Source organism: Ctenopharyngodon idella, chromosome 1, assembly GCF_019924925.1.
Source record: "Ctenopharyngodon idella isolate HZGC_01 chromosome 1, HZGC01, whole genome shotgun sequence".
NCBI lineage: Eukaryota > Metazoa > Chordata > Actinopteri > Cypriniformes > Xenocyprididae > Ctenopharyngodon > Ctenopharyngodon idella.
In genome coordinates this window covers 5528794-5556768 of record NC_067220.1, presented here as the reverse complement: position 1 = coordinate 5556768, position 27975 = coordinate 5528794, and the positions used below count along the sequence as shown (strand labels likewise).

Here is a 27975-nt window from a genome sequence, read left to right as displayed (position 1 = left end):
TTTTTATTTTTTGGTGAACTAAACAAACAGTGAAAGGACAGTGGTAACAAATGAATCAATAAAATGCAAACTTTTAAATATAGCGCTTTGTTTTATATACACATATATTCATGAAGATGGCTAAAAAACAATTTTCTTCAAAATGAACTATTCTGCTCACTCATATTTCTAGTTAAATAGTATTTATGAGACAAAATGACCATAACAATAAATAAATTCATCATGTGTTTTCTTTTTTTCACATACCAGTTGTACAAACAATAAATTATAAAAATCAGTGCTGTGTATTTTCAGTGAAACGGCCATTTCCCATTGAGACGGTAAAACAGTACTGCATACATGGAGAAGAGAGATGAAATCTTGAAAACACACTGAATAACAACTTCAGCAGGTTTAAAGTGAACACTGATGTGCATTTGCACTTCTGTAATGTGATGCATTTCCAGGGTATTCACTGAGAAAAAGCGTGTAAAATTATTCTGGAATATTATTATGACAATTTAGAATAACGTCACAGATGCATCGTTCAAAATAAAGTCACTGTTGATTTCATGTTGACTTTCTGCTGGTCATAATAACACACATATGAATCACATATCTGACAAGTGCTGTTCATTTGCATGAGCGTTTGCATATGTAAATAAGACTGAAGCATGGAAACACATTGTTAATTCAGGTTCAGTGTCTCACGGTCTGAGAAATGAAGGTTGAACTGAGGTGTAAACGGATTTAAAGCAATGTTCTGGTCAGCTTCAAAGGTTGGGTTTACAGTAACACACATACAATGGAAGTCAATGGGGCAAGACATTATGTCAGAATACATGTTAAAATACAAACACATCGCCACAAGACTTAAACATGAAGCATGTTAAACATTTCACCTCATCTGTGCAAACTTATATAATTAAACTCCTGTTTAAAAGTTCATCAGCCAGAAGCATTAGGGGCCATTCACTCAAAAAAGTGATTTTACATTTAAAAACGCAAGAAGAAGCACATGGAAAACAATGGAAAAGCAGTGAGGTGGAATGAAAAACAAACAAACAAAAAAACGGCCCATTATGGTTCAAATAACACATTTCTGTACATAGCAATCAGTATATAAGGTTTTTTCTGCATTAACCCTGTGTAAATGTCCTGCCCCATAGACGTCCATTTAAAGTGTTAACTAATTATTTTCTATGATAATCGTGTCACAGATGCTGTGGTAACACTTTACAATAAGGTTACATTTAGTTAGTTAACATGAGCTAACAATGAATAACTAGATGAGTAAAGTTCCTAAACAAACTTTGAAGTTGGCTTGAGAAAGCCAGACCAGAAAGTTTGAAGTAGTTTAAACACCCTTAAGTTTCAAGGTTTTAAGTTCTTAAAAGAACATCTTTTCTTAGTGTGAAGAACATTTGATAATCTAAAGAACCTTTTCCCACTATTTTGTGCGACGGAAGGGTTCCATGGATGTTAAAGTTTCTCCATGGAACCAAAGAATGACAAGTACCTTTATCTTTAAGAGTGTGGTTAATAGCTATGTTTCCATCCAAAGTTGCGAATTTAACTTGTGCACAATATTGGAATATCGCATAAAACATTGGGAAACTGGTGCAAAATATCAGTAATAAAAATGTAAGTTGCTGCAATCGGGCTCTTTTTTCCTCCATCATAAATGACAGCTGGGGGCTCGTCCGGGATATTCCCAAGAAAAAAGACTTTTAAACCAAATCATTCTGATGACAGACTTTGACTCAGACGTTTCAGAACCACCAAACCAACATTTGAGATGCTGTGATGTGATCCATGGTCCACTTTTTTTCTATTTTTAATGTGCATTTTTAGAATTCATTGTTCATTTTTTATGTGATATCCCAAAATGCGCATAAAAATAGGTAGATGGAAACATAGCTAGTGTTAAATTTCAACTTTTACTAATATATTTTTTAAAATTAAAAATTGTATTTGTTAATGAACTGTGATATACACAAAGCACAACTGTATTTTAGTTAATTAATGTTAACAAATAAGGCCTTATTGTAAAGTGTTACTAACTTATTTTGAACCAGAACATTCCTCTAAACCACACAAACATGTAAACAGCGCGATCGGCTGGCGTTATTGCGAGTATCGAGGGCACACAGTGTCGTTCCAGAGCACCTCGAGCCCTGAACAGAGAAAATGACACACACACATTTAAATCACAGAGCCCTATTTCATTTTTCCATAACAAAGAAGTGAAGACCAGTTCATTGGGGGAGTTTAAGACTCAAACGGACATAAACATGGAGCAATGTGTTCAACATCAGCTCAAAAACCCTGAAAATCAGCTCAGGAACAAACCATCAGTCATAGACTTCATTGAAAACCCTTATGAGATTGACCGTTCTATTCCTGACCCTAGGGTATTCTAGACCCTTAATGAGATGTTCACACTGACAGCGATTTGCAAAAATTACTTTGGGCAGTCATTTTCAGTGAAAGTTCAGTGAAAGCAAACCAAGTTTAACTCAGTTTAGCTTCATGCAAATGAGCTGTGATGTAATGCAGCGACTACCAGTGAGAGCGCAGACTGATACAGCTGCATAACGCAGTTGAGCAGGGCTGCACGATAATCTGAGAATCACCACTATTTTGTTCGAAAATCATAATTGAGACTTCAATCATGATTGTTTTCATTTGCGAAATTTAATCAGAATATATGTATATATATATGCAGGGTCTATTTTACATTATGAAAACTGGTAGAACCTTAAAAAAGCTTCTCTCAAAAGCAAACCAGTGAAATTCCTAACATTAATTCCTATAATTCCAAATTACGTTTACATTTTACTATTAAAACAACAACAAAAAGACTTTGTATTGTCACACAGAGGTTGCAGATTTATTCAGCAACCACAAGATTCATGTTTGGATTTATAATATTGCAGAAAATAATGCTTAATTAATAAAAAGTAGCAGAAATCGTGTTTAAAACGCGATTAATCGTGCAGCTCTACGGTCGATTTGGAATGGCAGTTACACTATTTTAAGGTGACGTTGTTACAGTACACAAATAAGGTCTGAGTAATATTAATTAACTACATGTACTTACTCTAGGGTTAAGGTTAGGGATAGTTGCTTGTAATTATGCATATTTTACAGTTGTTAATATAGTAAGTTCATGTAACGTTTAACTAAGTCACCTTAAAATAAAGTGTTACCAGAACTGATTGTAACATCAAACGGTAACAATGTACAAAAAGGTTCCATTTGTAAACATTAGTCACCATAAATGAAAAATACTTCTAAAGCTTAATGTTAATCATAAAATCAAAAGCTGTGTCTGACATGAACTAACAATGAACAGTTGTATTTTTATTAACAGACGTTAAATACTGTAACAAATGTAGGTTACACTTTGTTTTAAGGTGTCCTTGTTACAGTGTAATTATACATTTAAGTACTGAGTAATATTAATTAACTACATGTACTTACTATGGGGTTAGGGTTAGGATTAAGTATGGTTTAGGGTTAGTTGCATGTAATTTTTAGTAACTACATGTAACGTGTAACAAGGACACTGTAACATAAAGTGCTACCCAAATGTCTTGCTTATTGTTAGTTAATGCATTATCTAAAGTTAACTAATGGACCTTATTGTAAAGTGTTACCCATCAAACACTACAGTAACATTTAAATGACTGCCAGTGTGAACTCAAGGGGCGTGTCATATGGACCAGAGGGTGTGGCTTTGTCAAGGGGGTGTGGTCACACGTTGCCACATTCAAGGCTAAAGCCAAAGCTCCTTGTCCAAGTCATAAAATGTGCAGAATCCACAGTGATTGTGTTTCGAGCACTTATACAAATGCAACTGCATGTCCACGAGGGTTCAGTCTACGTGCTCTACGTCCTCAGCACTTTTTAATCAGGCAGTGTTTGAAGGCCGGCGGCCGGGTGCTGAGCGGGCAACTCTTGGCCAGCTTCCCTTGAGGGTCTTTGCACTGAACTGTGCGACTTTGCCAACCCGTATCGCAAGTTCTGGAGCACGTCATCCACGATCCCGTCACCCAGCGTGGCCCCACGGGTGTCGTCGTCGGAAGTGGAGGCTCAGTCGTTGTCGGAGGAGGAACCTCAGTTGTAAACGTCACCAACTCCGCCGATGACAAAGCCGCGGCGGTGCCCGAAGCTGCGGCAGATGTCCGAGGTGGAAGCGGTGTTTTGCGGGGCATGAAGAAGCTGTAGCGGATGTCTAGTGGTTTCTTGGAGTCCGTGGCCAGAATCTGCACCAGCAGGCTCTCCTGAAGGGCCCCGGGGCCCATGCTGTGAAGGGCCTCGTCCCGCTGACTCCAGCCGGTGTAGTTGAGAACCGAGCCTTTGAGGGGGACGATGGTCTCGGACGTGGAGATCATGAACTTCCCGTTCAGCAGGTATTCTCCTCCGGGCCGCCGCAGGGCGAGGTACGCCGTGTAGCGCGACTGGCCCTTTGCTTTGTACTGCCGGACCTTAAGGTGTGTCGAACCCTCGGGGACCTTCACCACATCAGTGTAGCCCTTACTGGAGAAAGGACAGGGATGTCAACATGTGTTTTTGTCCTATTTTGTATTTTGTTTTCCAGTACAAATATCTAAACATTCTTCAATCAAGATACATTTAATGGAGAAGCAAAATGACTTCAGACAGTTTTTTTTTTTTAAATGTAAACTCAATTAATTTTGATACATTTTTCATACTTTAATACATACATCTTTTTTGCTTCTCCAGTAAATGTATCTTGATTTAAGAATGTTGTAGTGGAAAAGTAAAAAAATAAAAATAAAAAAATCTAAGAAAATCATTTGAATCATTTGCAACATGACGTTTAATAATAAACACAAATGTTTAGCATTTTGCATAATTCAAACAAATAGGATCAATCAATCAACCAACCAAATCAATCAATAAATCAACCAACCAACCAACCAACCAACTCAATCAATCAATCAATCAATCAATCAATCAATCGATCAATCAATCAATCAATCAATCAATCAATCAATCAATCAACTAATCAATCAATCAATCAATCAATCAATCAACCAACTCAATCAATCAATCAATCAATCAACTAATCAATCAATCAGTCAATCAATCAATTACTGCCATCTGGTTTGAAGGTAAGAGTTATGAAATTACTTTTTCCTCATTATTTTTAAAAACAAATTTGTCTTGATTTGGTGTCTGTCTTTGTCTATGTTGTTGTGTTTCTGTAACACTTTTAAATCTCAGTGTTTCATTAAGGTATCAAATCTGTTCCTCCTCAAATTCCTCAGGAGAATTCAAAACAGACCCAAATGAGTCACTAGTCATTGTTCAGTAAGAGTCTAGGGCTTTTATATGAGAAATGTTTGAGTTCATACTGAGGATTCTGAGTGTGATTCTGAGCACAGTTTGAAATCTGAAACTCTAGAGAGAAAACGTGACATTACTGGCGTCTTTTTCTCAGGAGGAACATCTAAGAAGCAGCAAAAGACTTCATTTGCTCTCCATTTAATTTCATTTCTATGTAGAAGAAAAAATTGAGCTGTATTGAGGTATGATTTGTGATTTTTCTTTTCTTTTATGCTGATAGGAATGTTCTCCCAGGGAAAACAAAGGAACATTTCCTACTTCTGTAAATCACATTAAGCATCCAATTTTATATGTCTCAAGCTGTGAAAGAGAATCAGAGAGCGTCAGATTTCCAGATGTGAGAGAGTAGAATAGATCTAGATGAGCATCTGTGTGTTTGTGTCTACTTGGGCATATTTTGGGGACAATATAAAGCAATAGAAGTGTAATGTCCTCATTAGTAAATGTGTGTTTTCTAACCTCTTCTTGGTGAAATTTCCAGCCACTTTGATGCAGCTGTTTCCGTCGCCACCGCAAATGCCACACTTGTCGTACTGAAGTTTAGAGCCGATGATCCCATCGCAGCCAGTGCGAACGCACTTCCCTTTCACACACACTGAACTGCTGTACGGCCGGCACTCCGTCCCATCAACCACCTGCCGGAAAACAACACCAACATTGTGTTCATCTATGAAATGTCACAAGTCTTTTTCACATACTCAAGGTTTGATATATTTATTACTAACAACTAAAAGTACCAAAAGTACTATGGTAATATTGGACATGATATTATGGTAACAGCGAACATTCTGCAAGGTTCTCTCAACGTTTTTCCAGTAACGTTAATAGAGCATTCGTTCAAAGTTATCTGGTCTTTAATTATGTTAGTACAAAAACATTATTTATACATCGTTCAAGGAACCGTTTTAGTTTGACATTCGTCTAACATTTTTTAAATGTTACTACTTTTTTCAGAACATTTTTAGAACATTTAAAAGTAACGTTCCCATAATGTTTGAAGAATGATAAAATGGCATGTTCGAATAATCAAGAAAAAACATTTAAAAACTGCACTTTTTTGTGTGTCCTCAGAGTGCCCCAATATATAAGCATGTCAAATTTGGTGAAAATATCTAATTTCGTTTAGGAGATATAGACATTTATATGTATGAACACATAAAAAAATACCCACACCTGACTTTGATTGCATTTTTTGCCACATACTATCAAAATTGTGACATTTGGCCATTAGCGTTTAGTCAACGACCTATTTTTAAGATTTTCCTACGGTGGTTTCGTCTTAATCGGACTAACATTTTCAAAGATATTTGCGAATGTTGTTTAAATGCTACATCACAACATTGCACTAACCATAAGGCGAAACCTAGCATGTTGAACTTGCCAAGGATTCAGGAATCTAAGGAGATGACTCCTGTGAAAATAAGTCAACCGCATCCAAAGTTTTAAGCATGTAAATATTTTTTCACCACTAGGTGGCGCTGGTCCGAAACTTCTCAGGCTCCTTCAGGGCATTGTGCCGATGACCCATACCAAGTTTTGTAATGATACGTTCATGCGTTCGTAAAAATACAGCATTTTGTGACAAAATTCAAAATGGCCGACGTCCCAATACGGGAACATCGGATCTCATTCAGCTTGGCATGATGCCCCGAATCTAATGAGACCACTTTTATGATTTTTGGACAAACAGTTCAGAAGTTTCTTATCTCCAGACCAGTTGGTGGCGCTGCGCCAAAATGCTGCATGTAACCTCAGGTCATGCTTGTGATGACATGGACCAAGTTTGGTCTGAATACGATAAAGCGTTGAGGAGATACAGCCTTGTGTCTCTTTTCGCAAGCACTATGTAAAATTCATTTGCGCGAAAACGGTTTGACAAATCGACTTGAATTCCATATCTCTTTTTTTTTGGCATGATCTGAAAATGATCTGGTTCAATTTTCATGAAAATGAAAATCCTACTGGCCTAGGAGTTGTTTTCAAAATGGCGGAATTTTGTTTCTAGCACTTACAGTTCAAAAGTTATTAGCATAAACATAAGTGCAACTTTGGACAGTTGGTGGCGCTAGAGGGTTTGAGGTAGAGACGCCAAATTTTCTATGCTGACAGTTCAGACTACCCTCTATCAGTGTGCCAAATTTCACAACTTTTTAATGTACGGTTCTATAGGCTGCCATAGACTCCAGAGCGGAAGAAGAAGAATAATAAGAACGCCAATGGATACAATAGGAAATGTCATGTCCCAAAAGTGATAGAAATCATTCCATATGTTCAGTATCTGAGTTATCTGATATAAAGCACTTCTGGAGACTCGCTCACCCTCTGTGCGAACACTACATAGTATCCCGTCCCTTTGGCCCTGCAGGTGAGCTTGCACATGTCTTTGGGAAGAACGCCGGCAAACTTCGGCACCCATTCCACGAAGGTCTTCACTCCTTTAGGATCCGTCTGAGGGCCGTTCCGCACCTCACACTGCTCCTGTCTGAAGCTCTTACCTAACACAGACAACATGTGAAGGGATATGTTGTGAAAACACACACGGCTCTGTTTCAGACTTTCACTATCTAAAGCTTCCAACTGAAGCTGAACCTTTCGCACACAACACGTGTTTGCATTGCATTGTGCATCTCATGCATGACAAGTTAAATGAAGTTCAGCTTTTTTTTTTCATTCCACTGCTTTGCGTCTCTCATTTTTTTTAATGCAAATGCAAAATGTCTCCCAGTCTGACCAGCTGAAAAGTGGCAAAAACTCCAACAGACCACTAACAGACTTTGGAAACACAGGCTGGGAGACCAGCTTAAACCAGTTTCGGCCGGTTTAAACATTTATTTCCAGCAGGGAATTCTTTTATAATGGTTATATATGTAGTTGTAATGACATGAAATTAATCTAAAAAATGTATGGAAAATCGTCTTTTATTATACAACATTTTATATATTTTTAAAATTAATTTTATTTTTTAAATTAACTAATGTTTAATAGTTTAATTATGATCAAGAATGACAACAATGATATTATTAAATTATTATTTTTATTATTATTAATAAGTTTTTTGTTTTCATAACTATTTTTTTTTAAATAAAATTTATCTTATTAAAGTGCCATGACTGTCATTATTATTATATATGTAATAATATATATAATAATATATAATCAGTTTAACTGAAAGAATATATGGATTTTTTTTATTTAGTTTTAAATTTTTAATTAATTATTTTTATTTATTTTAATTTTCTAAATGAACAAAATTTTAATAGTTTCTTATTAACAATAAAAACGGTATTGTTAAATATATTATTATTTTTATATATTAAGTTTATCTTTATCAAAGTGCCATGACTGTCATTAATATTATTATATATGTAATTTCATGAGCTCAAATTAATTGAAAGAGTATTTGGAATATTTTATTTAATTATTATTATTGTTAAATTATAATTTTAATAAAAAAAATACACATTTTTAATTATTTTAATTATTAATAATTATATCAATATATTATTATTCTTATTATTAAGCTTTTTTATCATTACTATTATTGTTTTAACTATTACATTAATTTTATTAAAGTGCAATAACTGTCATTAATACAGAGTTTGAGGTATAAATCATATCTTTAAAAAAAATCATGTCAGACTACAGAACTATTAAAATGTACAAGTCAAAACAAAAATGCTAAACAGATACAATGATGATTTACAGCATCTAAAATACACTTTGCATTAAACATTCATATACATTTTAACCTAAAATCTCGATGCTGATTAAAAACCGCGTCAACCTATTTATTATAATTTTTCTTGACTCTGTCATATTGAATAAAGCTCATTTCCATCCATTCTATGATTGTTGTATCTATAAGGGATCTACATGATGCTGCCTTAGAATTTGTTGCATTTTTCACGTGATCATGCATGATTTGTGTGTGTGTGTGTGTGTGTGTGTGTGTGTGTGTGTGTGTGTGTGTGTGTGTGAGGACACTCACTGGCTGTAGGGCATGGCGTGATGTTACAGGACCTGTAGACGGCTCTCTTTCCGGTGCAGTAGCGTCCGTTGTTTCGGGGAGGGGGGTTGTTGCAGAGACGATGAGCAAACTGGACGCCGCCGCCGCAGGTACGGGAACACGAACCCCACGGGCCCCAGGAGCTCCAGCTGCCATGGTTAGACGTCTGAGAGAATGATGGGAGATAATCAGACATCCATACAACACAAACTCATTCAAACATTCTTCCAGTGACATTAATAGAATGTTCATTCAAAGTTGTCTGGTCTTTAATAATGTTTTCAAAATGTTAGCAAAAAACATTGTTTATACATCATTCATGGAACATTCTGAAAAATTTTAGTTGGACATTTGTTTAACATTTTTTAAATGTTACTATGTTACTGTTTTGGAATGTTCAGAGAACTTTCAAAAGTAACATTCTCTTAATGTTTCTTTAACATCTTGTGTAAAATCTGAAGAATTCAGTGACATGAATGGGCAAAAATAGGAAAGAAGCAAGAGTTGTATGTAGAAGGTTGAGCACATCCATTCACCGACCTGCAATAAACAAGCCTGAAATGAGCAAGAGACCTGAACACTGGACATTCAGCGAGAGGAAGGGTGTGGAAAAGAGACACCAGAACCGCATTTCCTCCTCGTTCCATGCGACAAACAAACACGCATGAAGAGACTCGCTCACACAAGGGGAACATTCTTCATCGGGACTAAAATGAGTCTCTAAAACACCTAATGACTCTGAGACACGGATAAAAATACCTGGACTAGCCGGCCAGGAGAGAGGATGGGAAATTCCTGCCAGTTAAATGTGTTTGATACTAATCTAGTTAACTCAGAACAGCCTGACACGAGGATAACAGAGTTAAGAGAGACGCCCGGGTCAGGAAGGGCTAACAACGTCTGAGTGAATTAAATTAATTTTTTTATTCAGCAGGGATGCATTAAATTGATCAAAAGTGACATTTATAATGTTACAAAATATTCTGTTTCAAATAAATGCTGTTCTTTTTGAACATTCTATTCATCAAAGGATTGTGAAAAATAAAATGTATGATGGTTTCAACAAAATATGAAGCAGCACAACTGTTACGCATATGACACTGAAGACTGGAGTAATGATGCTGAAAATTCAGCTTTGAATAACAGGAATAAATTAAAATTTAAAATTTATTCACATAGAAAACAGCTGTTTTAAATTGTAAAAATATTTCACTTTTTTTTTTACTCTATGTTTGATCAAATAAATGCAGCCCTGCTGAGCAGAAGAGACTTCTTTCGAAAACTTCTTTTAAATGCTAATGGTACACAAGCATCAAAAGCACAACTTCTCAGTAGTTTGAAGCTCTTCTGAAGGTAAGCATCTGATAAACAGAACGAGCAGAAGAGGAATCAATATGATGAAGCGAGAGAGAAAGCAGCATGAGAGAGAGATCGATCGATGTGTCTGAAGAACCGCAGGAGTGTTTGAGAGACATTTAAAGCCGGAATTCCTCACTGAAGTACAGAGACCGCAGAACTCATCTAAAGCAGAGATCTGATGTTTATTATGTGAACGAGACACCGGTGAGAGAGATCAAGCATGTAAAGCTCAGAGAAACACTGGGAACCAGATGGGTTAACAACACGGGTGTGGTTAAAACACACAAAGCAATGAGATCAAGTTGTTTAAAGACACAACAGGATGAAGAGCAGTAGAAGCAAGTCAATCAGCTTGGGTTACGCTTTAGACAATCTACTAACTATAAGTAACTTTGTAACTACATGTCAACTAACTCTTGTTCATTTACAACCACATGTCAAGTAACTCATTAGAGTATTCGTAGACTGTTAGGTTAGGGTTAGGATTAGTAGTTGACAACAAGTTTTATTTCAATAATGTATTAGTAAATGATCAAAGTAACATTAAATAAGATTAATAAATGCTTGAGAAGTATTTTTCATTGTTAGTTCATGATAATTAATAGTTTAAAAAAGCTTTTAAAGCTTTAAGTTTTTAAGGTTTTAAGTTTGAAATAGTTTAAAAAACTTGAAGTTTAAAGCAGTTTTAAGTTTGAATTAGTTTTAAAAGCTTGAAGTTTAAAGCAGTTTTAAGTTTGAATTAGTTTTAAAAGCTTGAAGTTTAAAGCAGTTTTAAGTTTGAATTAGTTTTAAAAGCTTGCGGTTTGAAGGTTTTAAGTTCGAAACAGTTTTAAAAGCTTGACATTTGAAGCAGTTTTAAGTTTGAAAGTTTTAAAATCTTAAAGTTTGAAATAGCTTTTAAAGCTTGAAGTTCGAAGGTTATAAGTTTGAAATAGTTTTAAAAGCTTGAAGTTTGAAGCAGTTTTAAGGTTAAAATAGTTTTAAAAGCTTGAAATTCAAAGGTTTTAAGGTTGAAATAGCCTTTAAAGCTTTAAATTTTTAAGGTTTTAAGTTTGAAATAGTTTTTAAAGCTTTAAATTTTTAAGTTTTTAAGTTTGAAATAGTTTTAAAAGCTTGAAATTTTAAGCAGTTTCAAGTTTGAAATAGTTTTAAAATCTTGGTGTTTGAAATAGCTTTTAAAGGTTGAAGTTCAAAGGTTTTAAGTTTGAAATAGTTTTAAAATCTTTAGGTTTAAAGGTTTTAAGTTTGAAAGTTTTAAAATCTTTAGGTTTGAAATAGTTTTAAAAGCTTGAAATTTGAAGCAGTTTTAAGTTTGAAATAATGTTTAAAGCTTGAAGGTTTTAAGTCTCTCAGACAGACAGATTGCTCTGTGGTTGTTTAGGGTGGCAAACAAGTCATTTTTAATTTCACAACATCACCTCAGAGCTCTCGTCTTACCGAGTAGTGTCTTTTTCGGGTCTTGTCCACACATTTCCCCTGCAGACAGATTCTTCCCTTCCCACACGGCGTTCCTTCAACAGCGGGCAGTTTTTTGGTCAGACACACCATCTGGCCCTTCCTAATGACGGCACACCACAGGCGGGCGCACACGTCCATCCCGGGACACATGGTGTACTCGGGGCCAAAGGCTAGACGGCACTGCTGCACGGCGTCATAACTCTGACCGGGAAGCTCCTCGGGACCCAGAAGAGGCAGACGAGGGACGTCCAACAAACACTCGGCTACAGACACACAACAAGAGGAAGATGTGAAGATGTTTGTGGAGAAGAGATAGAGCTGTGTGCACATCCAACACAGGGCAAAATGGTGATTTTCATTATATATCTACAATATAAAAGTGTGAAATCAATTGTAACTGTTTTTGAAAGAAATCTCTCCTACTCACAAAGGCTGCATTTATTTGACCAAAAATACAGTAAAAATTTTGAAATATTTTTCCAATTTAAAACAGCTGTTTTCTATGTGAATATATTTTACATTTTAATTTATTCCTGTGATCAAAGCTGGATTTTCAGCATCATTACTCCACATGATACTTCAGAAATCAATAATAGCAATAATATAAGTCTGCAGATTTTCAAATTGAAATAATTGGCTTTATAACCATTAAATATTTAAAATTTTGAAGTACTAAAATTACAAACATCATTTTTGAGAAAAGCAACATTAAATTCCGTCATAGTCGTTTCTCACCATTGCCGTCGTCGAAGAAGTCCGTGATGGTGGCGGACGTGCAGCGGCTCCAGGGTTTGGACGCGTCGATGGAGGTCAGGATGGACGACATCAGTCGCTTGTCCTCAGTGGAGCCGAAGCGCTCCTCGCAGAACTTTGAGTCATCGTGGGACAGACCCAGCAGGTGCCCTGCGCACACACACAGGAAATGATGTCATCGAGGTGTTTGTGCATGCACGTGGATTGTTCGTGTGTGTGCGTGTCTGTACCGATCTCATGTGCCACGGTGAATGCTGCGTGAAGGCCGTCGTCCTCGATGATGGCACAGCTCCTCTCTGGAGAACATACGGTGCCTACGTCAGCCATGCCGAGAGTGTCACACGAGTGATGACCGCACAGATCCTGAAAACACACACACTCAATCATCAATACCAGTTCAAACTCTCAGACTGTGTGAGTGTGTGTGTGTGTGATGATGCATCTACACCATTTCAAGATCTTTATTGTCATCTGTACTTAACATAATGAAATTCTTATTTTGTCCATTCCCCTAAAAAAAGACGGGGTAGAAGGACATAAGGAACAATAAAATACAAGACAATAAATATAAGAGAATACACAATAAGGACAATAACCAGTAAGAACGAATTAGAATAAACAATACACAATAATACACAATTCAGTAAGATACAATACACAATAGAGTCAATACAGTACACATAACAAGAAACAATAAAAAAAAGAAACAATTTTACAGTATACATTTATACACCGATCAGACATAACATTATGACCACCTTCCTAATATTGTGTTGGTCCCCATTTTGTTTCCAAAACAGTCCTGACCCGTCGAGGCATGGACTCCACTAGACCCCTGAAGGTGTGCTGTGGTATCTGACACCAAGATGTTAGCAGCAGATCCTTTAAATCCTGTAAGTTGCGAGGTGGGGCCTCCATGGATCGGACTTGATTGTTCAGCACATCCCACAGATGCTCGGATGGATTGAGATCTGGGGAATTTGGAGGCCAAGTCAACACCTCAAACTGGTTGTTGTGCTCCTCAAACCATTCCTGAACCATTTTTGCTTTGTGGCGGGGTGCATTATCCTGCTGAAAGAGGCCACCAGGGAATACCGTTTCCACGAAAGGGTGTACATGATCTGCAACAATGCTTAGGTAGGTGGTACGTGTCAAAGTAACATCCACATGGATGGCAGGACTCAAGGTTTCCCAGCAGAACATTGCCCAAAGCGTCACACTGCCTCCGCCGGCTTGCCTTCTTCCCATAGTGCATCCTGGTGCCAAGTGTTCCCCAGGTAAGCGACGCACACGCACCCGGCCATCCAGGCCACCTTCTTCCATTGCTCCGTGGTCCAGTTCTGATGCTCACATGCCCACTGTTGGCTCTTCTGGCGGTGGACAGGGGTCAGCATGGGCACCCTGACTGGTCTGCGTCTATGCAGCCCCATACGCAACAAACTGCAATGCACTGTGTATTCTGACACCTTTCTATCAGGACCAGCATTAACTTCTTGAGCAATTTGAGCTACAGTAGCTCATCTGTTGGATCGGACCACACGGGCCAGCCTTTGCTCCCCACTTTCCAGTTCATCCCAAAGGTGTCAGATGGGGTTGGGGTCAGGGCTCTGTGCAGGCCAGTCAAGTTCTTCCACACCAAACTTTGCAAACTTTGGACCCTGCTTTGAGCACTGGTGCACAGTAATGCTGGGATAAAAAAGGGCCTTCCCACAAAGTTGGAAGCATAGCATTGTCCAAATGTTCTTGGTATGCTGATGCATTAAGATTTCCCTTTACTGAAAGCAAGGGGCCTATCCCAACCCCTGACAAACAGCCCATACCATTATCCCTCCTCCATCAAACTTTCCAGTTGCAGTCAGGCAGGAAACGTTCTCCTGACATCCCCGCCAATCAGACGTGATTGGTCACTCCACAGAACACATTTCCACTGATCCAGAGTCCAGTGCCGCATGCTTTACACCTCTCCATCCGACGCTTGCCATTGTACTTGGAGATGTAAGGCTTGCATGCAGCTCCTCGGCCATGGAAACCCACTCCACGAAGCTCCCGCCGCACAGGTTTTGCGCTGATATTAACGCCAGTGGAAGTATGAAGTATCTTCAGCCATGGAATCAGCAGAGCGTTTGCAACTTTTACGCACCATGTGCTAGTGTTGGCAAAAATATTGATATTTCGATATGTATAGATACTAAAATATCGGAAACGGTTCTGATACTCCTTTTCCGCATATCGATACACCGATACTGGCTGCGCGTTTTCGATCTCTCTTCTCTCAAACAGTGAATTTCCAATTTAACACACACCCGCCTTCTGTCACCCGCTCGTCTCATTCGCTCTGGTTGAATAGTGCTTGTATTGCGCATAATTTTATTCATTCCCTCAGGTTTCACACTCACGGTGTGCACACCATTGATGTATATAAGTGGCGCGCACATAAAGCCACCTCTCAAACAGCTCGCGAGTACCAAATTCAGTTCTTTTTCATGGTGTATTGTGCTTAAATAGTCAAATTCACTCAAAATTATGTCAAAATGCCTGTCTTGGTGAGTATTCAGGTAAACACAGTCAGTTTGGGAATGTAAATAGTTGAGAAAGACAGCACATGTTGTGTAACCGAATAAGCATAAGCTCTTAAAGTGACAGCAGCCTAATAAACCTGTTGCCGTCGATCATGTTAATCAAAGAACAAAAGACAAAGAGAAAATCACTCGCTACTTTTGTAACTTTAATTGTAAGCATTAATCTGTATTTAACTTTTACAATGAAGACTATCCAGTTGTAACGGACGTAGGCCAGTAAGAGCTGTGCATGTAAACCTCACTCCCCTGATCTCAAGAGGCGCTGCGGTCTTTAACCTCCTTGTTAGGGCACCCGACTCCCATGCCGGAGGACCTGGGTTCGAATCCTGCTTAGAGTGTGCGGTTCGACCAGGAGGTGTTACATTGGTGCCGTGACCCGGATGGGAGTGAGGTTTAGGGGGCTGAGTGTAATGGACGTAGGCCCATAAGAGCTGTGCGTGTAAACCTCACTCCCCTGATGTCAAGAGGTGCTCTAGCGTCTGACACTAGAGATCAAGTCTTTAGCCTCCTTATTAGAGCGCCTGACTCCCAAGCCGGCTAACCTGGGTTCGAGTCCCGCTTAGAGTGTGCAGTTCGAACAGGAGGGGTTACATTGGTGCCGTGACCCGGATAGGAGTGAGGTTTAGGGGGGTGAGTGTAACAGACATAGGCCAGTAAGAGCTTTGCATGTAAACCTCACTCCCCTGATCTCAAGAGGCGCTCTAGCGACTGACGGTAGAGACTGTGGTCTTTAGCCTCCTTGTTAGACCGCCCGACTCCCATGCCGGCGGACCCGGGTTCGAGTCTTGCTTAGAATGGGTGGTTCGAACAGGAGGGGTTACACAGTGTTTTTTACATTTAATTACTTTATTTAATTTCTGTAGTGTTTCTTACCTGAACAGTTTCTAATAGTTTTAGTTAATAACAACATCACTGGTGCTGACTGTATCAACCTGGGATTTGGAAACATGACATTTCCAGTTGGACCAATGAAGAGACGTAAAGCCATCAATCAGACTGAATCTGTCTGAAAATGTTTTCTGTGACTAGTTTAACTACTTTAGCGTTTAATGCAACAGTTTCAAAGCAGACCTTCACTGTATGTCCTGAACACGTTTTCATGTTTATTGTCAGATGTGATTGACTAACAGTCCTCACAGAGAGACATGCAAATGTTCTCAAATGCACTTAGACAGGTCGATTTCTCACAGGCATTCGGTGTGTTTACTCGTTTAGTCCGAGTGGATGAAAACAGCCTGGACTCTGTTCTCCGAGCCACATGAGAGAAAAAGCAGCTCTTCACATGGCGAACCACTTGCATTTATAAAAGCAACATGCTGCATGAGTGTCTGTGTGTGTGTAAATGGGTTCAGAGAGAAGTTTAGCTCATGACCTCAGCGGAGCGCATGTGTAATGTGTAATCAGGTGAACACAGCTCATGTTCATATACTGCACACCTGTCAGTCACAAACCAAGTGTATAGAAATGATTATGAGAAAGTTACTCCTCTGTTCTCTGAGTATTCACAGAAAAACGAAAGAGGCGGAGAGAGAGCAACTTGATATGGACAGAGGAATTCCTGCCTAAGGGAATCAGGGAACTATGTCGGCCAAAGGAAGAGCCGGAAAATGAGGGAATTATTAAGGAAAAATGGCTCAAACAGAGAGTTGCATGTAAACATCACAGAAATAAGAGATTAAACATAAAACTCACTCAATTTTGTTAGATTTATGCTTTAAAGTTGGCATGAAATGTAAATTCACCCTATCTATTTTCCAAATACATATTTTTTAGTGAATAATTCATCCATGCACGTTTCACACGTTTCATGACCTCAATGTCAAAAGTCAAAAAGTCATAAGTGGATCCTCCAGTGAAATGACAGACTTCTCTCTGGTGACGCATGCAGAATTTCTTCTATCATTTAGTCAGTTTAAACTGTTTAGATGCATTAGCTGGAAAACAAAAAGCTAAGAAATGATCAAGATGCAAGGTGCCGGACACTCCCAGGTCAGTTCGGAAGATCCAACTTGCACGCAAACGCACATGGAATGTTTATATCCTGACGGCTCTGGTGCTTGGCAAGCGTTCTGAGCAAACATGTCGACAGCAGACAGACAGGAAGACATGCGGGGAGGTGGAGACGACTCTGGATATTTGATTCTGTAGCACTGCGAGTTTCTGTCACCTGGTTCTGATTTATAGGGCGTTGCAGGCCTGAGCCCATGGCCTCTGTTTGACTGATCTGGGGTCTGTTTGCAGACGTCCCTCTGTGGTCTTCATGGTTATGAGTGGAGCATCAGCACTGATCTGAGTGAAGAGATTCGGTCACATCGCATCTGGCCTATTTGGATCTACAAAATTAGGCGTCTTAAGATGAAAATTATTCATATCACTACTTTAACGATCTAACCAGGGTTATTATAGTTAACTAAAAACATAACATTTCTGTTACTTGGAGAAAAAAAAAAAAAAAAAAAAAAACATTAACTAAAACTAGAAAGTTCATTGAGACAAAGCCTTTTACTGAATGTTTGAAAGTTTTATAAGCTTCCTAGCATGTTGCTAACAAGAATTAGCACATTGCTTGCATGATTTAGCATGTTGTTACAAGTTTTAGCACGTTGCTTGCATTAATTAGCATGTTGCTAGCATTATTTAATGTGCTGCTGCCATTTTTTTACATGTTGCTAGCATGAATCAACTTGTTTTAGCATGCTGCTAGCACGATTAAGCATGTTGTTATCATGTTTTAATGTGAATTAACATTTTGCTAACATGATTAAGCATGCTGCTAGCATTTTTTAGCACATTGTTAGCATTAATTAACATAAATTAGCATATTGTTAGCATGATTTAACATGCTGTTACAATTTTTAGCACATTACTTGCATTAATTAGCATGTTGCTAGCATGATTTAGCATGCTGCTACAATTTTTAGCACATTGCTTGCGTTAATTAGCATGTTGCTAGTATGATTTAATGTGCTGCTGGCATTTTTTAACATGTTGCTAGCATGAATTAGCACTTTGCTAACATGACTAAGCATGTTGCTAGCATGTTTTAGCACACTGCTAGCATTAATTAGCACAATGCTAGCAAACAAGTGCAAGACGAGTATCAAGCATGTGAGTTTATAATAGAGATGCTTCGCTTTGCAAGCTCCACTAATAATAAGCTTCAATAGGATTTCAGTATGTTGGCTTTGTCAAACCAACAAAATAATATTCCATATATAATCCATATCAACTCTGGCTCTTCTTTGTGTCAAAAACAAATTCCTCATCCCACTGAGTTCCCCCGGAGAAGCCGGATCCAATCCCAGACTGTTGCTACCCAACGCTGGCACGGATGGTGAGGATTTCAGACAGCGTGGAGTGCAGACGGATGGATCCAGAACATCTCAGAGGTTTTCAGTGAACTGTCAACGTATAGCGGCTGAAATGCCGGACGTGTGAAATGCCCCAGTGCGCCACCACTAGCAGACAGGAGGCGGATAAATGTTACAAAACAACGTTAATATATTCTAGAAATCACTGCAGGAGGCTTTAGAGACACACGTGTGTTGATGCACAGAAAGAAGGACAACACGCGCAAACATTTGTCCTATGAAATCACATACAAAACCACACGTGAACTCTCTCTCAGACTCCTGAACAAACAGTACAGTATTTACTCTGTCTGTACGCATACATACACCCTCTGTGTGTACAGTACATAGTGTATGTGTACAGTAGATACAGGCTCAAATGGCCCGGTGAACTGAGAAAATTTATCAGCCTTAGTAGCTATTAAAAATGAACTTTTATGTAAATAATGATGAACTCAAGATACAACTAAACTCCTTTATTTTTTTTTGGAAGTATGGAAGCTTGTTTCCGCCACTGAATAAAAAATAAAAAGATAATTGCGACTTTTTATCTCACAATTCTGACTTTTTTTGATAAAGTCAGAATTGCGTGATATAAAATCGCAACTGCGAGATATAAAGTTAGAATTGTGTGATAAAAAGTCGCAATTGCGAGTTATAAAGTCAGAATTGCGAGATAAAAAGTTGCAATTGAGATATAAAGTCAGAATCACGGGATAAGGTCGCAACTGCAAGTTATAAATTCAGAATTGCGAGATAAAAAGTCGCAATTGCGAGTTATAAAGTCAGAAATGCAAGAAAAAAAGTCGCAATTGCGAGTTATAAAGTCAGAAATGCGAGACAAAAAGTTGCAATTGCGAGTTATAAAGTCAGAAATGCGAGACAAAAAGTTGCAATTGCGAGTTATAAAGTCAGAATCACAAGATAAAGTCATAACTGCGAGTTTTAAAGTCAGAATTGCAAGATAAAAAGTCGCAACTGCGAGTTATAAAGTCGGAATCACGAAATAAAGTCGCAACTGCGAGTTATAAAGTCACAACTGCAGGTTATAAAGTCAGAATTGCGAGATAAAAAGTCGCAACTGCGATATAAAGTCAAAATCACGGGATAATGTCGCAACTGCGAGTTATAAAGTCAGAATTGCGAGTTATAAAGTCAGAATTGTGAGAAAAAGTCACAATTGTGAGTTATAAAGTCAGAAATGCGAGACAAAAAGTTGCAATTGTGAGTTATAGTCAGAATCACGAGATAAAGTTGCAACTGCGAGTTATAGTCAGAACTGCAAGTTATAAAGTCAGAAATGCGAGACAAAAAGTCGCAATTGCGAGTTATAAAGTCAGAATCACGAGATAAAGTCATAACTGCGAGTTTTAAAGTCAGAATTGCAAGATAAAAAGTCGCAACTGCGAGTTATAAAGTCAGAATTGCGAGTTATAAAGTCAGAATTGCGAGATAAAAAGTCGCAATTATTTTTTTTTTTAAGTAAATTGTTCCTGAGCAGCAAATCAGCATATTAGAATGATTTCTGTAGGATCATGTGACACTGAAGACTGGAGGAATGATGCTGAAAATTCAGCTTTGATCACTGGATATAAATTACATTTTACTATATATTCACATAGAAAACAGTTATTTTAAATTGCAAAAATATTTAATTTTTTTTTACTGTATTTTTGATCAAATAAATGCAACCTTGGTGAGCAGAAGAGACTTTTTTCAGAAACATTAAAAAATCGTACCTACTCCAAACTTTGGACATTGCTCTATGTATATCTGAACACATGAGAATCTAAGACATCATATCTACTCATGCGATGCACCTGCTCTCATCTGAAAATCACTACTGTGACGTAACACACACAAATCTGCATGAACAGACACATGCGGCATTGTGTCCCGCAGCATCAGCGCAGTCATGCGTCCGTCCGTCTGATGTGACCACTCATAATCACACATTCACCCAAAAGCTGATGAGCTCTCAATGTGGCCCTTGTTCTGTGCTTTGCATCGAGCTGCACGGACGCATCCACGCGCATGAGTGCATTCTGGGGCTGAAACGAGACCGGCACTGTTCTAGAGCAAATGTTTAATGTTTATAACCCGTCTTCATTTCTCTGACCTTATAAAAGACGTATTTTCTTTGCATTGAGTGTAAATGGTTGTTAGATGCTATTTATACTATACTTTCAACTAGTCCACTGTTGTTCTAGATGACTAGAAAAACGTAGTAGTCGTCGAGCTCTAGCGTTCTGCCAGTGTGACGCAGATCACGTGTATTGGAGGTTTCATTCATGTCCCTAGACATCCTGGTAGCGTTGATAAATCTATAAAGTATTTGACTGAAAGGCTTTCAGCGTCATTGTGCTTCAGGGGCGGATGAGGAACACACAATTATAGGCCAGAGTTCAAATAGTTTGGCTTAAAAGACACGTTAACATGTGTGCTCTTATTAAGTGTCTTAAAAAAACCAAATTGAACATTCTGTCAGCATTTACTCACCCCATTTGACTTTCTTCGTTTTAATGTTCCTCATACGGTGTCCCACACATGACATTTATGTTGCACATCCGCCATGTTTGTAGTTTTTCAGTTTTTTGAACAAAATGAGGGTGAGTAAATGATGACAGATTCTTGTTTTTGGATGAGTATCTCTCTCAATAAATCTATCAAATCAGTCCTAGGGGTGAGGCAGAGGAGGCTTTGGGAAACTGTGAGAGGAAATGATGCTTCAGTTATTTCATAGCCTTTGTGCTCCGGCTTGGCCGCGGCTCCAGCGCTCTCAGTGGGTGTCTGTGGGCTTCTGCTGCCCAACAGGGCTTGTTGACATGGTGTACTTCACAACCACACACTCTTAAACACACACACTCTACGCCAGCAGGTGTGTCAGACTCCACACCGCCAGAGGAAAGACGCCGCTGGCACCAGCCGTCCGTGTGCCGCTGCCAAGAGAAGCTGCGTCTCTGTGGGATTCGCAGTGGCGGCTCTTGTGAGAGGGAAACGACGTCAGCGCCACTTACTGAGATGCCAACCGAGGGCACTTGGGAAGGCAATCGGAATTTTACTGCTGAAAGGAATGATTTTTTATGGTTTATTGCAGTTTTTATTGGTGTACATCATTTTTGTTTTAAATTCATTTTGCTCGTAAACTTAAATCAGAATATCTTCTCCTCCCTCTTACAGCATCTCTTCTCTTCTCTGATGATGAGGGCGGGGCAACCTGTCACTCACATGAAATCCACCAATAGCAAATCACAACCATCCAATCAATTACCCACGGACAAAATCAAGCCCCGCCCTACATTTGTTCTTGTCCCAGAAGTGTTTCACTCAGATATACGACACAATAGAGACGAAAAGACGAGCGCAACTTCCCTTTCATGACGACTTTAAATAGTTAAAACTAGTCAATGCAAGATTTGTTGGCAACACTTTAGAATAAGCTTCAATTTGTTAACTTTAGTTAATGCATTAGGTATCAATATCAATACTAACAGTATGGAAGTTTGTTTCCGCCATGAAATAAAAAATAAAAAAGGTAATTGTGACTTTTTATCTCACAATTGTGAGTTTAGAATTGTGAGATACAAAAAGTCAGAATTGTGTGATATAAAGTCAGAATTGCGAGTTATAAAGTCAGAATTACGTGATATAAAGTCAGAATTGCGAGATATAAAGTCAGAATTACGTGATATAAAGTGAGAATTGCGAGATATAAAGTCAGAAGTGCGAGTTATAAAGTCAGAATTGGTTGATATAAAGTCAGAATTACGTGATATAAAGTCAGAATTGCAAGTTATAAAGTCAGAATTACGTGATATAAAGTCAGAATTACGTGATATAAAATCAGAATTGCGAGATATAAAGTTAGAATTGCGAGATATAAAGTCAGAATTGCGAGTTATAAAGTCAGAATTACGTGATATAAAATCAGAATTGCGAGTTATAAAGTCAGAATTACGTGATATAAAGTCAGAATTGCGAGATATAAAGTCAGAATTGGTTGATATAAAGTCAGAATTACGTGATATAAAGTCAGAATTGCAAGTTATAAAGTCAGAATTACGTGATATAAAGTCAGAATTGCGAGATATAAAGTCAGAATTACGTGATATAAAATCAGAATTGCGTGATATAAAGTTAGAATTGCGAGATATAAAGTCAGAATTGCGAGTTATAAAGTCAGAATTACGTGATATAAAGTCAGAATTAAGTGATATAAAGTCAGAATTGCGAGTTATAAAGTCAGAATTGCGAGATATAAAGTCAGAATTGTGTGATAAAAAACAATTGCGAGAAGAAAAGTCTGACTATATCATGCAATTCTGACTTTACAACTCGCGATTGAGAAAAAAATCAAATTGTGAGATAAAAAGTCGCAATTACCTTTTTTATTTTTATTTTGGTGGCGGAAACAAGCTTCCCTCATTCATTAGTCAAGGTTATGGTAATTTATACATACTTGAATATATTTTTAACATTTCAAGTTGTATAAATTAACATGCATTACTTATTTTATTTAAAGTACCAAAAATGTTTTAAATGGCTTTAATTTCAGTTAACGATACCAAATGCATGAACTAATGTTAACAGTTTTATAATCTAAATAAGATATTCGAGATACATTCTGAAAAAGCACGACAGGTTTCCTAATAGAGCAGGGGATTTTCTGCAGTTTAAGTGCTCCGGTGAACAAGACCTTGCATGACTTACATGCACCACAAGCCTCGTCTGGAAACACGACAAGCTCCAAACCACAAGCGAGGTGGTGGAGCGAGGCACGGAGATCTGCGCTTTACTGTGGGATCGTTCGGGCTAAATGAGTGTGGTCTCAGCCTGGGAAGGGCTTTCAGATGGGAGATGTGTTGATTTTCCTCACAGCTCTCTGCTGTGGTTCATGGCACTCAAATCTGCAGCATCCCGCGTAAGGAATGTGCACAAGGAATCACACACTGCATAACGACACACACTAGTCAGGGGACGCCGAAGACGCCTGCCTAGAAAAACAGCAACAGAGGAAATAATTTTACAGTTCACTGTGAAGCGGGAAGAGAGAGACTGACGTTCCCACATGATCGGATCCAGCTGACCTGGTCACACACACACACTGCTGTGGGTTTGAGGGTATCAGGTGATACTATGGTTCTTTGAAATATATCATGGTATTTATATGGCACTGTATGCGTAGCATCATCATGTTATACATCTAAACCAAATATCTGTCAATATAGTGTTGGACAATGGGGGGCATTACAGGTCAAAAAGGTCAAGAACCGCTGGTCAAAACAAAACTTACCTTGGAGCACCATGTTATTACCATAGTATATTCAAAAGTACCAGAGTATTCCACCATTGTACCACAGTGAAAATAATCATGGTACACTGATGGTAACAAATAAAACATGGTGAGCCATAGTAGTGTTTCATACCTGTGCGCACGTGTGTTCATCAGTATGGAAGACCATTTTCCCTACTTTTAATGTAATAATTATGACTTAGTATGTAATAATTTAATGTTTATCTCATAAATTAGACTTTTTATGTCATAGTTATGACAAAAAGTCAAAATTATGACTTAATTATGACTTAGTATGTCATCATTTTGACCTTTTATGTCATATGACAGTCATAATTATATTATACGTCATAATTTTGACTTTTTATGTCATAATTATGACTTAGTATGTCAATTATGACTTAGTATGTCTTAATTATGTCTTAGTATGTCTTAATTATGGCTTAATATATCAGAATTATGACTTAGTATGTCATAATTTCTACTTTTTAATCTCCTAATTATGACTTAGTATGCAATAATTTCATGTTTATCTCATAATTTAGACTTTTTATGTCATATGATAGTGTCATAATTATATTATACATCATAATTTTGACCTTTTATGTCATAATTATGAATTAGTATGTCAATTATGACTTAGTATGTCAATTATGACTTAGTATGTCTTAATTATGTCTTAGTATGCCTTAATTATGGCTTAATATATCATAATTATGACTAAGTATGTCATCATTTCTACTTTTTAATCTCCTAATTGTGATTTAGTATGCAATAATTTCATGTTTATCTCATAATTTAGACTTTTTATGTCATAGTTATGACACAAAGTCAAAATTATGACTTATTATGTCATAATTTTGACCTTTTATGTCATATGATAGTGTCATAATTATATTATACATCATAATTTTGACCTTTTATGTCATAATTATGAATTAGTATGTCAATTATGACTTAGTATGTCTTAATTATGTCTTAGTATGTCTTAATTATGGCTTAATATATCAGAATTATGACTTAGTATGTCATAATTTCTACTTTTTAATCTCCTAATTATGACTTAGTATGTAATAATTTAATGTTTATCTCATAAATTAGACTTTTTATGTCATAGTTATGACAAAAAGTCAAAATTATGACTTAATTATGACTTAGTATGTCATCATTTTGACCTTTTATGTCATATGACAGTGTCATAATTATATTATACGTCATAATTTTGACTTTTTGTCAATTATGACTTAGTATGTCATAATTTTGACCTTTTATGTCATATGACAGTCATAATTATATTATACGTCATAATTTTGACTTTTTATGTCATAATTATGACTTAGTATGTCAATTATGACTTAGTATGTCTTAATTATGTCTTAGTATGTCTTAATTATGGCTTAATATATCAGAATTATGACTTAGTATGTCATAATTTCTACTTTTTAATCTCCTAATTATGACTTAGTATGCAATAATTTCATGTTTATCTCATAATTTAGACTTTTTATGTCATATGATAGTGTCATAATTATATTATACATCATAATTTTGACCTTTTATGTCATAATTATGAATTAGTATGTCAATTATGACTTAGTATGTCTTAATTATGTCTTAGTATGCCTTAATTATGGCTTAATATATCATAATTATGACTAAGTATGTCATCATTTCTACTTTTTAATCTCCTAATTGTGATTTAGTATGCAATAATTTCATGTTTATCTCATAATTTAGACTTTTTATGTCATAGTTATGACACAAAGTCAAAATTATGACTTAGTATGTCATAATTTTGACCTTTTATGTCATATGATAGTGTCATAATTATATTATACATCATAATTTTGACCTTTTATGTCATAATTATGAATTAGTATGTCAATTATGACTTAGTATGTCTTGATTATGTCATAATTATGACTTAGTATGTCATAATGTCTACTTTTGTCATAACTTCTACTTTTCAAATCTCTTATGACTTAGTATGTAATAATTTCATGTTTATCTCATAATTAGACTTTTTTGTCATAGTTATGACATAAAAATTTGATAATTATGACTTAATCATGATTTAGTATGTCATAATTTTGACTTAGTATGTCAATTATGACTTAGTATGTCATAATTTCTACTTTTATGTCTTATCTACTTTTTAATCTCTTATTTATGACTAGTATGTAATAATTTCAGGTTTATCTCCTAATGTAGAATTATTATGTCAGTTATGACAAAAAGTCAAAACTATGACTTATGACCTAATATGTTATATTATGTCTTAGTATGTCATAATTTCTACTTTTATGTCATAATTTCGACTTTTTAATCTCTTAATTATGATTTAGTATGTCATCATTTCATCTTTTATCTCAAAATTTCGTCATATATAATCATTTGAAGTCAGACACAATTATGACTTTATATATCATCATTTTTTATGTAATAATTATGATTTACTAAAACATAATTCTTATTCTTATGCGGCAGAAATGGGCTTCCACACTCACTCACTCTCTCACAGGAGACACAATGTAGTTCACAAAGTTCGTTGCGCGTGACCGTCAGTCAAGCGCGCGACGCGAATGTTTCAGTTTTTACCTGCCTGGTGAAGAGGATCGCCGCGTCATGGTGATGCTGATGATCGTCATCCAGCGGATTCTGCTGATTCTGCCACTTACAGAAGCTCTTGAGCGTCGCGGCGGCGTTTTTGGACACATCGATCCCCTTCTCGTTCTCGGACAGAATCGCCACTTTAACCACCGACAGGCGGATGGGGTTCTCGATGCTGGCGTGACCGTAGAGTTTGGACGCGATGGACGCGAGCGTCAACAGGTAATGATGCAGGTCCTTCCCGTATTTCTTCGTCATGGACGCATCCGCGACCAGCAGCAGCTCCACGTGCCGCGCGCGAGACACGGACCTCCTGCGTCGCGTCAGCGAAGCGTCGGGCTTCGCAAACTTTGTCCACCATCTGCGTCCGCGCGCGTCCTCATCGCGTTTCCGCTTCCCCCGTGCGCTCCGCTTTTTATCCCTGCGAGTTTTTCGGTCACGCGTGCCGCAGCTGTGTCGCGCGGGCATCTCTTCGAAACTGAAGCGTTCCCGGGTGTAATAGTGGAGAGCACGCGTCGCGTCGGCGTCCTCGACGATGTGCACGTCATTCTCGTGGCCCTTCGCCCGGATGAGCGGTGTGATTGTGTACCGGGCGTGATCAACCGCGAAAAACCCATCAAGTCCACCGCCGCACAGATTGAAAACCGCAAGAGACTCCGCGTTTGAATTGACGGTGCCGCGGTAAACGCATTCCCGGCGCATTGGCGGCGCGTTCGCGTTCGAACCAAAGTGATGAGACAGTACCGACTCGTCCCGCTCCATATCCAGAAGAAAGCGCTGCTCGTCCATGTACAGAAGGTACCCGGCTTTTCCTCCCCCGTGATAAATCCGATCCACAGTCCGCACGACGCCGTCGCTCCGCTGGGCAGGTGTGAGGAGAGACGCGTTCGCAGGTGGACGGAACGCGCTGAACGCAAAGGAACCGTCCAGAGCGCAGCACAACAAAACAATCTGCCACATTATTATTCCATGTAGTTCATGAAAACTTTTGGAAACATTACAATCCGAAATCCAGCTTTAAGATGAAGAATTCCAGCAAACAGAGGCGGACTGATCCATTAGTCCCGGTGCGCATCTCACGAGTCAGTGAAATAAATACACGAAGGCAAAGAAAACACCACGAGAGTGCAGCGAGAACTAAAGTGAACTTGAAGAACAAAACACAAAGTTTCCTCTTAAAAGCACCAGAGAGAGAGAGAGAGAGAGAGA

At 37.8% G+C, this 27975-nt stretch overlaps 1 protein-coding gene across 1 annotated transcript; it reads right to left on the bottom strand.

The window, feature by feature from the left end:
• Positions 1-71: 71 nt before the first annotated feature.
• On the bottom strand, positions 72-27975 carry LOC127521086 (A disintegrin and metalloproteinase with thrombospondin motifs 5). The gene is made up of 8 exons (XM_051909963.1): positions 26755-27975; positions 13165-13297; positions 12917-13084; positions 12161-12444; positions 9347-9530; positions 7678-7853; positions 5818-5993; positions 72-4524 (listed from the first exon to the last, which is right to left on the bottom strand). Exons 1-8 carry the CDS (start codon positions 27724-27726, stop codon positions 3882-3884), a joined length of 2736 nt encoding a protein of 911 aa, XP_051765923.1. The 5' UTR covers positions 27727-27975; the 3' UTR covers positions 72-3881.

What these genes read in the sequence shown, in the direction of transcription:
- LOC127521086 (XM_051909963.1), bottom strand. Translation starts at nt 27,726, where the DNA reads ATGTGGCAGATTGTTTTGTTGTGCTGCGCTCTGGACGGTTCCTTTGCG. An exon ending in CACCGTGGCACATGAGATCG is followed by an intron (nt 13,085 to 13,164) that starts GTACAGACACGC and finishes GTGTGTGCGCAG; the next exon opens with GGCACCTGCTGGGTCTGTCC. An exon ending in CTTCTTCGACGACGGCAATG is followed by an intron (nt 12,445 to 12,916) that starts GTGAGAAACGAC and finishes GTGTGTCTGTAG; the next exon opens with CCGAGTGTTTGTTGGACGTC.